General features: G+C 34.2%; 1 protein-coding gene across 4 annotated transcripts in view; it reads right to left on the bottom strand.

Annotated features, from left to right (window-relative positions):
* Positions 1–3181: 3181 nt before the first annotated feature.
* AP-1sigma (AP-1 complex subunit sigma-2) overlaps positions 3182–14513 on the bottom strand; it is a 32103-nt gene continuing 20771 nt past the window's right edge. Inside the window, exon 5 of one of the 4 annotated variants that reach the window (XM_027366594.2) lies at positions 3182–3371. In XM_027366594.2, coding sequence (XP_027222395.1) covers positions 3327–3371 — 45 coding nt within the window. In that variant the 3' untranslated portion in view covers positions 3182–3326. Of the gene's footprint in view, positions 3372–6931; positions 12949–14513 lie in introns of those variants that run through there. The other 3 variants (XM_027366593.2, XM_027366591.2, XM_027366592.2) reach the window with 3 other exon arrangements.

Here is a 14513-nt window from a genome sequence, read left to right as displayed (position 1 = left end):
GAGGAGAGGACGAAAGACAAGATAGATTGTACAGCAGTGAATATAGGAAAGCTTTTTCAATAACATGGAAGTTGACAGCAACCCCCATATAAGTTAAGTTAATGGTTAGAAGCGGAATTAATGTAATACACATCGAAGGTCGTGCAGTACCATAGGAGTATCGGGAAGGGTAGAGATGGGGAGGAGTTACTGGCTAGGTGTGATACGTCAGCAGCTGTACAGTAGTAGTGTGGTACTGGAAGGGTGTATATAGATAGGAAGATGTGGAGGGGGGGGGGGAGTGATTGGGTTACGCTAGGAATAAACTGGAGTGGATTAGATCAAGTGAAGGATATGTATGTGTCTGAGGAAGGAGAATAAGTTCTCAGTGCAGAAAGTATGGGATTCCTTCAGGATGTCTGAGAGGTTGGGAGGCCGGTGTTGGGAAGATAGATGAAAAAAAGCATCAATATGGTTTTGTGATAAAACGTGGACAGGACAACGGAAAGTGTAAGACTGAAATGGGAACATTGCATAAGGAACATAGGGGTCAAATAGTGACATATGGTAGGAGTAAGAAAAGAAGTTGACCAGGAGGAGATTGATGGTTTTACTGTATGCAATTTATTCGTGACAAGAAAAGGCAAGAAAGTTTACCATTGAGCATAAAGCAAAGTCTTAAAGTAAGGATAATCATCCATAGCTGGAATACATGAAAGACTGGGGTTGTGTGGAGTGGAAATAGCGGCTGAGCGTGCAAGGGTATCTGCCTGCTCATTGCCTGGGATTCCGACATGGCAGGGCACCCAGCAAAACCTGATGGATTTATAGCGTAAAGTAGGACCATCAGTCCTGAATTTTTTGGACAAGGGGGTTGGTGAAGTGTATAGACTGAGATACTGAGTTACGAGAGTCGGTGGAAATAGTGAGAGGAGGAAGAGAGAGCATATGTGTTTTAAGGCAAAAAGGATGGGGTACAGTTCAGTAGTAAGAACACTGGACTCGGGAGGTGCAACCCCCATATAAAGACAGCCTAATAAAGTTGAAGTTGCAGTAATCCATTGCATTTAGGTTCTCTATGTAACTGCTTTCCAACTGTTACATTGCAGCAAGGTGTTTCTCCTTTTGTTGCTAGTAATCCACATCTCTCTTCCAGATGAAAAATTAACCTTATCAAATTTTGCTTTCATATTAGTGGGCCTATGCTACATTTCTTTTCAAATCTTAAATTTAAAAATTATTGAAAAAAGACATTCCTTATACTTTATCATGATACATATCACAGTTTAACCGTATAAATGTAAATTCTTTTTTTTTTTTTTTTTTTAATTCTAAAATGCAAGAACTGACTAATAATATTTTATCTCTAATTTGCTTGGGTGGACAGTGGACTCACTTCAAAACATTTTCCTTTAAGGTATATTTCAACTGGTAGGTTATGCAACTGTTTTTTGTGAAACTGAGTGTTTCTTTAAAAGTACGTAGGAGTGTGATGGATTCTCATTCCCAGAGGAACTTAATTACAGCAGTTTAGACTTGCACTGACTAGTGATGAAATATACATGAAGTGGAAAGTTTGCCTGCTTTCAGTTACACATACTTTCCTTTCATTACTTTTTTATCCACACAAATCATTTTTATGCATGATAATATACTGAAGGGGATGAAAGAAACAATGTTTTTATATACTCTTATTAAAATATTGGTTAGTTCTACAATTCATATGTAATTTCAGTACCTGAGGGAAGACGTCCCTGTCAATCGTATATCGTGATTTCTTGTTGGAAGTTATTCAGACGGTAAAAATGAAGCCTTTGCATGGGGAAAACAACAACAACAAACAAAAAAAAGATAAACATGGGTCTCTCATTACCATTCATGCCCTGGCATTCATTGCATTCATTTTACGCTTGGTTGTGCCAAATCTTAAAAAAAAATAATAATGTCTATTACTAAAGGCAACTTTTGCATATCATTAATGGCATGCCTGAGCTGTACATATGGAGGAGAAATTACCACTGTTTTTTGAGTTTATAGAGTAAACAGTGCAAAGCTTCCCATAATAATATACTGTTCATTTATTTTTTTTTTTGTTAAAGCAAAAACATCTGATCATAAAATACAGGTTAGATAACAGAATTCTCAATTTATATCTGTAACACTAAAATTCTAAACACATGCAATGCAGAAGCCTAAGTATCAAATGCTTAATAGCTTAAAAAGTGCTTTCAAATACTAAAAAAACGGGGGGAGAGGGTAATGAGAAAAATGCTATCTAACCTCCTTTCAAAAATAAACTTAAACCTACATTTATTAAGAACAACAGTTAAAAACTACTAGGTGGACGGTTTTTAAAATCACTGACTTGAGATCGGAAGTACCTGGGTATTGATGACTATTCTCCCACTACTTGAAATACCTTTAAATGTTATCTCTATCCTGCATGAATAATTGGTATACACACCCATTTGTATTAAAAATTGAACTTTGGTTCAAGTAGCTGCTGCTGTAAACTTTCCTAAGCTGGAAAGATAATATCCTGATCCTGATGCATCTCTTAGTTACGTACCCATTCTTGGAAAAACCTTCTAGTAACCTGAATTCAATATATAATATTCACAGCAAAGCATATAACATCTCATTCCACTACAATTTTAAACACTTTTGTGAAGAAATGCACTACCCTCCTTAAACACAAAGTAGCACATTTGCTACTGACAATAAAATAACAATATGAAACAACTCTGAAACACAAGATATCAAAACCCATGAACACTTATCACTAATTCTCTGCCAATGACTTAATTTGCAGAAAGCATAGGCTTGTACCTGATGAGATAGGACTAATTTTCTTCTACAGCAACACAATTGAGAATGAATGTCTACTTTTTCAAAATAATCATAACTACTACAAATACACTTCTCTACTTTTCAGTTACCTAAATGTTTCTCTACCATTATCATTTCTTCCTGATTGTACATTTCTAAAGTTCAGATGGAGCCTTTAAATAAGCATGCAAGGTAGCTACAGTATTCTACAAAGGCTATGGACTGATAACTATGAGGGCTAATCAAGCCCTAATGCTCCGGACTTGGGAGTGTGTTGAAGCCCTGATGGATCCGATCTAAATGACTTTTTTCCATATGAGGTTCACAAGGTCAAATGACTAAGAAAACTGAGTAAAGGATTTTTAAAAAAGGAGAAAAACAAACTCAGCAACACAAAAATGAAACGGGAAAAAGAGAAATGGCATTCCATTAACTAAGGTCCTTTTAAGACAGTTATTGCTTTCCCCTTCTCAGTATATTGTTCTGTTCAGAGCAGGGTAAACTGGTAGGCAATAGGGTTAACCCAGCCCATGGTCTTCAAACAACCCTTGAGGTGTCTCCTCCTGTGAAGAAAGAAAACTTGTGAAAATAGTGAATTCTATACTAACTTTTAGGGGGGAGGGGAAGCAAGGTATATAAAAATATATAGATATTACACACATATGATGCTCAGTTAGTATAGTTTGCAAAGAGTGCACAAGCTGGATTACCATCTTGCTACCTTAAAACCATTTCTGATTTTCACTGGAATTTCAAAAAGTTAAACCCAATGCATATAACAAACACGCAACAGTATCCTTTACTGTGTTATGAAGAGCACACTTAAACAACAAAGCATAATCAAATAGCTAAATGTAAAGTGTATTCTCATGATATATTAGTTATAAGTCAGCTTTTTTACTTTAAAAACCTAAAGCCACATCATTCTCCTGATAACAACAAAGCTTTCTCTTCTTCAGGAAGGCTTTTCAATTATCAAAATAAAAGGCAATTAAAAGATTAATAAAAAAATAAAAAAAAGAAATTTGGTAAGAATATGGTGCCAGTAAGGCACATCTGCCATCATTATCGTTATTATAATAATTGTCATTTTCATCATTACTATAACTATTTCTCATTATCACTTTTGTGTTTTTTCCATAACTTTCAGTCTGATAGAAAGATTAAACCCTTTAAAGAACAAAATACTAGTTACACAAAGTTCAAACACAAATCTGCTTGAAACAAAAGTAACTGTGTTAATACCAGCGCATCCTTTTCCGTCAATTTCTCTCAAGGTACATTCTTCAAAAATATACAAAATACATCATACTATACTAGCTAATTCATACTAAGTAGTTTCCAGTTTGCTCACTTTTCCTGGAAACTGCATTTTCTTTCTCATATTGTCTTCCCTTTACTTTCTGACTGGCTGACACCACAAAAAGGTGTGCAATAGCTGAGAGAACCACTAAGAAAAAGGTGATATTTGTTAATATATGCCAGACAAAAACCTCAACTACAATAGCTTACTTATCTTTAAATTCAATATGCACTACATGTGGGCAAAATGTCCACCCAGATCCTGAGCTTCATTCCGTAACCTTGTCTACCAGATTTTCCCAAAGACAAGGTGGCGCATAGACACAAACACGAGATTCAAATGATGTGCAACAACTTGGGAAGTAGTTGCAAATGAGATGTGACATCTATTCCACCATAGCTCTCATATCTTCTAAATCTGTCATTCAGTGAGTCCACATCTGCCCTTCAGTTAAGAACTTAAACATAGGAAGCAGCAATATTACCAGAAATTGATTGATTATGGGAATTAAAAGGGTAAAAATGAGATGGTCTCCAATGAACTAATGATGATACACAGATAAGTCGACTGAGTAAAAAATCACTTTAATCTTTCTCCAAATTATCACCATTCCCAAACAAAAATAATTAAAACAGAAAACTATGAAAATCTTCAGTACTTGAAACTTTCTCTACCCAGTGTTTCACCAAAAAATTATTTTTGGTCCTAGATTTACTGGACAACATAAACCACCAACAAGGACTCCACTTGGATAAAAGATATTCTTGTCATTTAGGGATTCCTAGCAATACCCTACATCCCTATCTACAAAATGAAAAGTTTCTAAGTGACCTTTAAATGAATAATGCATACAAGGATATGCGCTCTTTACTAAATAACCCTTTTTTTCTAGTTTCTTTACTGCAATTTTCCAGCGTGTTAAAACCATCACTTTAGATCCTTTGCTGCAATATTCCCAACAGTCATTTTGGAATTTTCTAAGCAAGATACTTTTACCCTTATCAATTATCCAAATTTTTATTTAATACATAAATTGGTATTATTATTTACAGAATATATTTCTAATAATTTTCAATAAAATGCAACTAAAAATACATAATTTCCCTTTATAAAAAAAATACATAAATGGAAAATGGAAACGTGGCATAAATGAACTGGAAATGGATTTAACAGATGATTTTCCCACTGATCTCTTGCATCAATAACATCTTTTCCATTGGCCTCTAACCTGTTTCATCACTTCAGTATTAACCCGATAAACCTGTGAATGGAAGAGACTACGCAACTGTCTGAAGAACTACGAGACATCATGCACTAACAACTTCTATTTAGAAAAAAAAAAAAAAGTGATAAACATTAATGACATGCAGTATAATACTAAAGGAACCATCCTCCTTGGATCTGCAAGGTACCAGCTAATGACAGCAAAGGTAATTAACATGCTTAAGGGTTGGTCTTACTAGTGAATTAAATCCATTCCTATTTACTAACAATGGATGTAAGTGAAAAAAGCATTAGGATAACAACAACAAAGAGAATTCATCATCAAGTAGCATAACATAGTCCAATGGATACATATAACTAAACAAAGTCTATAAATGTCATTAAAAACATCAACTGAAATTTCCTCTTTGATTCTGACTATCTTTTTCCTCTTTCTTTCTTTTTTTAAACTCTTAACCTAAAATGAAATGAAATATAGAAATAACATCAACATCATTACAGTGTTTACGGTCAGGACTTAAATCTGTCTCTTCAGCCTGTCCCTTAACCAATCATAGAAATAAGTTTTATAACATGTTATATATAAATATGTTATATAACAAAATCATTAAGAAATACCCCACTTGTAAATGCTTATCATGTTCAAGTAAGATATATATTGCAAAAGGCAATGCCAAACCTTAGAGGCAACATTAATTGAAGACCAACATTAACATTCCTTCCTGTATAGTATTTACAAACATTCTGCATATTTCTATTTGTATTTATTCATCTGACTGCTTAAACTTGCATGGCAAATCTACATTATGCATTAAGACTACTGCAAACCTAAATATAAGGTGTGCTATTCAAAAAATATGTTCATATATTGATACAGACAAAGACACACACATGTACAGACACATATTGCCAGAGACTGAGAGACAGAGAGAGAGACAGAGAGAGAGAGAGAGAGAGAGAGAGAGAGAGAGAGAGAGAGAGAGAGAGAGAGAGAGAGAGAGAGAGAGAGAGAGAGAGAGAGAGAGAGAGAGAGAGAGAGAGAGAGAGAGAGAGAGAGAGAGACAGACAGACAGACAGACAGACAGACAGACAGACAGACAGACAGACAGACAGACAGACAGACAGACAGACAGACAGACAGACAGACAGACAGACAGACAGACAGACAGACAGACAGACAGACAGACAGACAGACAGACAGACAGACACACACACACACACACACACACACACACACACACACACACACACACACACACACACACACACACACACATTCTGTTCAACATCTACATCTATGCCAATGAATGCAAGGGCAACAGGCTAGTGCTATCTGCATCCTCATCTTTAATAAAATATGGCTTGTTTCCAGACTAAGTTTCTTGGAACCAATTTGTTGGTTAACTTTGAAGTAGGAAAAAAATTAACATTTCTTTTCTTGACACATATGTATAAAACTAGCAGTGTAAGAAAAACAAGCAAATACCTACTTGCCAGAATGCCTCATCTACATTTCAGTAATTACAGTAATTCATCAACTGGTCCACAAAGCCACTCAGTGCATAAAAACAGCAGAGGGAAAGAAAAATGCAGTAACACACGGGACAAATTTATTTCAGCACTAGGCCATAAATGACCATATTTACAAGCTGGAACCACCACCAGTGTATGGTAAGCCACAGAAAGAGTTGTTCAAGGTATACATGGGAGGTATTACATAAAAAAAAACTACACTAGCATACTATTACAAAGTAGTAAAAATCATAGCCATCACATCTACTTTATTTCAACTACAATCTATTCCATATCAAAAAAGATCTAGCAAGGAATTATCAAAATAAACCTAACATGGAGAAGTGGCTATATTCATAAAGATATAAAATTGGTCAATCATTCCCATAATGAACATCAAAATAATTGTAATATATACCATCACTAACACCAATCTTGTTATATATAACCATATTCAAGGCATTTTGGAAATAAAATACAGGAAGATATAAACAAAAAAGGAAAAGACAAATACAATGTAAACTGGAATCTAAATGAAATTATTGACTTAGCATTCATTTATTACATATATGTGCATGTATCGGTGAGCATTCTATGACCTGAAACTTCAGTACAGCAATCCTAAAAAGAATCTTACATTCATTCAGTTTTTGTGCTTGAACCTATCACAGGACACTAAAATCTAATTTCCTTTGTGAACAATACTGCTTTGACAACTGTGTGTGTGAACCTCCCAGCACAGGGTCTCCTTTTCTTGACAATTCACAACCTATTCCATCAACTTTTGTGAAAACCTTGTACGTCCAAAATCCCATACATATCCGAAAAGAGAGACTAAAAAATGATAAGATCTCATCATCAAATTAGACCCATGTCCCTGAGGGCCATTTCCACGATCTCATCCTAGGAGGGAGGAAGGGAAAGAATTAATATTAATACCGGTTAATTCCTAACCTCAAGACATAAAAGTGTTATAGGCAGTATTATGAATCTCGATGTGTCTGAACTCTCGTGTGTGCTTGTTTATTAAGCCTATAATGCTTATTATGACATTACATGTTCAGTTATCTCTTTACCTTTAACAATTTAACTTTTTGGCACACTTCCACGAAAAAAAGGTTAAAACTTCATAAGTACCACAAGTTTTACTCACAGAAGAAAATGCATAGGAACTTTAATTCAATTACAGATATCATTTCAATAAAACATATTGCAAAATCTATGTTTCTTTTACTCATCAAAATTCTGAAATATTCATTAAATGCAAGAAAAAATAATGTTCTATGGATACTTATCCAGTTCAAAACAATATACCAAATCACACATCAAACTAGGATTCTTTTTTAGTTTCAAAAACTGTTAGGAATGATTTGTGACACAAAATGTTTTACGTAATCTAAAGATACTTCAAAAACACCAATCATATGGAAACAAAATCATTTCCCAATGCATTCTACTATTTCTCCTCAGAGACTACATACACACAACCATTATCCAGGAAATTATGCTACCAGTATTTGATTAAAACGAAGGTAATAAAAGAGCCCGAACGGTCAATGTGCATTATAACATTACATTCAAATGACATCTCAGCTGCAGAAGTTGTAATACTGATATTTTTTTAGTGTTAATATAAACTAACTCAATTGTACTTCTACAGCCATACTGATTGGCATCTGATGTAGAGAGGACCGAAGATCAATGTCAGACGTTACACATATACTTTGTCATGTTTTTGTGAAGTATTGCACAAATATCACTCACATGCAACATACCTTTGTAATGCTGCAAAGTGGACAACAGAGAGCAGTGAACACAAATACTGATGTTCTTTTCATGATGTGTCAGATAGAGAGAATTGTCTTGTATAAAAAAGTACTTTTACACAATAGATCACAGTGTAAGTAAATGTGTGCCTGTGCAAGTGCATGAATGTGCATGCATGTGAGTGTGTGTGTGTTTGTGACTGTATATGGGAATGCAAAGCATGTATATATGTGCATAAATGCAGATGTGCACACACTATATATGCACATACACATGTATACACATTCAAACGTAAGCATCAGCATATTGATATAATGTTCAAATTCCTGTAGATACCCATAATCCACGCGCTCACAATTACATGACATTCTGAAAATTACATACACCCTCAATCCCACATAGCTTTTAACAAATAAATATCTAATATATATGACCATTAGCACTTTTAACACATAAAACATCTAAAATATATATGACCATCTGTCACAAATTATCTAAGCCTTGTAAAAATTACAAATACTGAAGCACTTTCACAACATTCTGATATTGTATCCTCCATAATACATCGCATCCTCCTCAGCCTCTTCCTAAATATGGAGATAAGGAAAGAGAGGGAAAATTAGAACTGGGTTGAATCACATCACAGAAACCCAGTCACCAGTATGATACATCAGCTTTTCTTGCAGACTAAAGTGCTGTAAAGTATCTCCCTTTTAATAACACAAAAAGGTAAGTAAATAAAAAGAAAAAAAATATTCAATTGATAATTAACACTCAAAACCAATAACACATCATTAAGAATAGTCTTTTTATTCAATGAGATTCTAAGTCATGTATGAAAATCTAGACCATAAGTTTAACACCAGATTCTGACAGTTCTAATGATAAAGGAAAATGAATAAAGACTTCTTAAAATCTGAGGTTCAGAAATTTGCTCCATAAGATCCTCTGATAGTCTTTTTTATATATCTATTGGAACTGAACTCGTACAAATAGCTATTTACTATTATTTCATTGCCATTGCTTCACATATCTTACATACTTTGGCAAATATAATGGAGCAGTATCCTCTTATACCATAATTAATGCTCGGCCTAAGAGGAAATGCTCTCAACAGAATCTAGTTATGCTGAAATCGTATCAAAATAAAAGTTAAAAGGATTGTCTAGGCCACTGTTAAAACAACAGCTTCTTTTCTCTCCATCTGTAACAATAGTTGTATTCTTCGTAACTGTGTAGTACTGCAAGAAATCGTGCTAATATTTCATAGGCAATACATTTGTTTTAATGAGTGTTTACTTCGTTTCAGATCAAAATGAGTATTTGCAAAAAAGTATGAATATATATGTATGTGTGTGTGCCTGTGTGGATGCGTGCACTTGTGTGTGTGTGCGCATTTGTGTGTGTGTGGACATACACAAACACACACACACCCATATATGTATGTTCTAGCTATCTATCATACTTGCCGAGCCTCATCTGGAATAGAACTTGGCGATCATGAAGCAAGTGTAAAATGTAATCTGCCAAAAAGCCTGGTAAGTATCATGAATTCTGCCTCCATATTCTGATAAAGCAATGCTCTTCAGATCTCTTGAATCCATATATCAGATATATTCTCAAAGATGGCAATCCACTACTATTTAGAACCAGACTCAGAAGCACCAGATTAATAAAGCGTTTGCATGTACTATGTACTATGACACTGCCCACCAACTTCTCTGAAAACCAACATCCACATCCAAATATGTACACAAAAGTCTACAACAAATAAGTGTACAAACATGGAAATCATAATAGCATAATCTGAAGATGAATAAAACAAAAATATTGAATACTTACATTTGTAAACTGTGGCTTTGTTAGGCTAAAGACAAACATATAAGAATCTATCATAGAAACAGGACAACATGAGTAAAGTTCATGTGACATAATCTTAAAAATTGTCAAGAAGAAATGCCCCTGCAGAGTACCATTATACCAGACACTGCTGATGATGCCTCTAGCTTCCTATATGAAAACTCCATCTGAATATATAGGTTTCTATATGTTTCTATTCACACTATACTGTAATTTATACTGCATGCCTTACCTCAGAAGATACAGAAATTACTGAAACTGTATTTGCCAATAGTGTGCTGTATATTCCTATGGCTAAATATATTTTTCAATATTAAAATAAGTCTGAAAAAGTAAGGGAAGCACTGCAACTAACTCCACAGTCACAGAACATGAATTAATTGTCCCATTTCCAGTACAGGAAATAAAAATATGTATATTCATCAGCAGTACCTGGTTGAAAATGCCCAGAAATTAGCTATTATTAACACAAGTCCAAAATACAACTAAAGTAACAACAAGTACCACATAAAATACTACAAGCTTAACCCATTCACTATTACAGTGAGACACACAAAACCACATCAATTACTTGTTACTAATGAAATGATGTGCATATTGTGTTTATAGACCATTAAGACGTCCTCTGGCATGACTTTCTAATATTAAGGACACCCCAAGCCTGTAGAAGTCTACAGAGAAATATAAGAAAAAATAATACTGAAAACTTTATCAAGACAAAATTATCTGAAATGTAGTTTTCACTGCAAGAGCAAATGGTTTAAGCAACATATAATGTATATACAACCTATTTCTGAAACAGGGGACAAAAATATGAGTACCCCAAAAGAATCTTTAAAAAATAACAATAAAGATATATAAATAATAATAATAATAATCGTTACATTCAAAATAAGAACTTCAAGTAAGCTACGAAACGAGAGCGTCTATAATCATTAGCGTGGAGGCTTATTACTTCACTGGTGTTTTCACTGTTCTATGGGGTAGCCAAGCCACCTCTCCCTAGCATTTGCTAAAACTGCTGGTAACTACTGCATCTCAAACCTTTCCTTTTCCTTACAAATTTACATTTTATATGTCACAAGATTGGTGTTAGTGTGCATAGCCTTATATTAGAAGTAATATGCATATTATATCAGTTCCTTGTGCAGCCTTTTGTATTGTTTATCTATAGATATAACTGTTTTTGCCTGTCGAATATCTCTAAATAAAATAACTGGAGAACAATAACCTTCAATCTATGGCTTAACCAATACTCTTCCTCTATTTTCTTCTATTGCACTAAATTTTTAAAAAACTTCTACAAAAGATTTAATATGTATAATATACACTATTTCTGCTTATACAATATATCCCTTCATCGAGCTTTTTCATAGTTACCACACACTATACAAGGCCAATGAAGGATGCAACCACTGTCATCATAACATTTTCAAAGAATTAAATTCTCTGGACCTAAATTTCTTTTATCGTTTCAAATTCAGAACTCCAATTCACGTCTTATTTTCCACACATCAAAACCCATGTGACCAACACCTACAAACAAGCACAATGCAAACTTCTTTTTGAACAATGGGAGCAACTAAATCATATAATACCTTTGAACATCTTGTGTACCATTTGTACTGACCAAAGAATGAGACACAAACTCAAAACAGACTTGAGCCTATAGTAGAAAAATAAATAAAGACAAGGAGAATGAAATTTTTCTATGGATCTCTTTAAAAATAAATAAATAAAGCAGTCAATCAATAACAACTAAAACAATAATAGCACTTGTATGAAATTAACAATGATAATGATATAACATGACAACATCAAAGTAGCACCAAAATAAAATATATTGATTACACAGTGGGCCACTGACACACGGCTCAGTCAAAACAGAAATGCTAAATATCGTGATCTAGGGCAGTGGCATACAACACTCATACATACTTACATCCTTACATATAGTCACACCCATTTACACACCAAGAAGGAAAGTGACCAGGGTATAACGACTGTGGCCATCATCTACATAAGTGCTACTGTAGATCTCTATAATAGTCTTTTTCAAAATATAGTTTCAAATTGATCCCGTTTGTCAAAACGATGGTTCGTTACATTTAACAAAAATACTTCATTTCACGAATGTGAATAAGTAAGCTTTACAATACTGAAATCAATACCCTCAACGCTTTCAAAAGCTCATACTAGTCACTAATTCGCATCATCATCACAATGAAAATTCACAAACTGCCCTTTATTCATTAAAATGAAAGAAAGAATGAAAGAAAAAAAACAAAAAAACTCAGCATCACCATGAACATATGACACTGGTGGCTAAATTCAGTACTAGTCTTTATATCTTAAATGGGTTGCATGGGTGGACACATGAATGGGGATGAGGGAAAAGGGAAAGTTGCAGGAGTATCACTCTGGACAAGCTAGTACAGCCCAATCTCGCGGAGGGCCCCTTCCACAGCCTCGTCCTTGAAAGAAAATAGGACATTAGCAATAACTGATCTTAACTTATTGACTCCCAGTTATCTTTAGACAGGCTTTGATTTTTTTTTTCTATGGTTCTAGTTCTGGTAATACTCTATAATATGATCCTTGATCTATCTTTTAATGATCTCAAATAATGTTTCAAGACATACAAATGAACCTTAATTAAACCAAAATACTAACAATTTGGGAATCAGTCATATAAATTCTGAAGTACATTCCTTTCCTATTTATCACTTTTTTCTCATATTAGACAAGCATAAAAGGAAACATTCAAGAAGCAAAATGGGTAAATCAAAGGTTCAAAACAGTGACGTCCAGCAGCCAATAATCTCACTGCAGTAGTTCAGGGGAAGTTTGGCTAGCAACTGTAGGGGCTTCTGAATGCAGCCCTAACACTGCTATATCAACATGAACTGCTCTATGATGTATCTTCCACTCAACCACAAGACTCACAGAATGCAAGCACCTCAATAATACATTGAACTTGTCAGCTTTAACTGAGATTAACAACATTCATACATAGGCATATCATGCTGGTCAGACATCGGCATTTCTTATACTTTATGTAAATTCATTAGCATGCGGTTAGGCTACAGCAAAGGTTTATTGTACATCTGGTAAACCCTAAGGATCTATGAAATAAGAAGGGCCAAATTTTGCTTCATGCATGTATTTAATAAAAGTTACAGGGTAACATAAAATGTGGATTTACACTGTGATTTTGTCGCAAAATGTGAATATAAGTATTGCAAATATACGCCACAACAGACTCTCTACATCACTAATAAACTTTAAAATAATGGATATAAAGTATACTTCACTGCAGGCCCAATGCTAACTCCAAATCTCAAGCCAATAGGTTTTTCTTATGCTTAGTTAACCGTTTTGCTCTCCTCAAATTGTAGCACAGATTTAACTAGCCAATTTCAATCTGACTGACACTTATGTGAAATATACCCAATAAAAGATTCAGAAAAAAAGAAAAAAGCTACAGAAGAGTAAAGTCATGCACAAAAAATCAAATCCAACCTTTAAAATATTTTCTGCATGGGTTATGACAACCTCTGCATTCTCATACTTTGAACTTTAAGACAATATTTTCTTTTTTCCTTTTATTTAAACAACCATATACTCACACCACACAGTTTGAAGTAGAAAAATTATACTGATTATGTATGATATTTCCCTCATTAAATAATATGCCCTCTAATAAATATAAAGGGAAATGCCGTCTTTGCTTGTGATATCTTTTTTTTACTTATCATTATTCTCTTTTGATAAAAAATATGTACTGGATTTCTTTGTAACCAAACTTAAGAACTTGGAAGAAGAAGAAACAGTGTATGTGTAGGTATATGTGGACATAAATGTATGAAAGTACTTCCATATATATCCCTTCAGTGATGGGTACTGCCACAGCCTTTATGACAGAATGGCCTGTGAAGTACATACACATCATGACTCGCAATGAGTAGACTGGCTGTAAACAGGCCTAGCCACAAAGTCTTAAGGCATTTTAAGCAGCAAAAGTTCTTGGCTAAAATCT

Source organism: Penaeus vannamei, chromosome 20, assembly GCF_042767895.1.
Source record: "Penaeus vannamei isolate JL-2024 chromosome 20, ASM4276789v1, whole genome shotgun sequence".
Taxonomy (NCBI): domain Eukaryota; kingdom Metazoa; phylum Arthropoda; class Malacostraca; order Decapoda; family Penaeidae; genus Penaeus; species Penaeus vannamei.
This window is presented reverse-complemented; position numbering and strand designations above follow the sequence as displayed.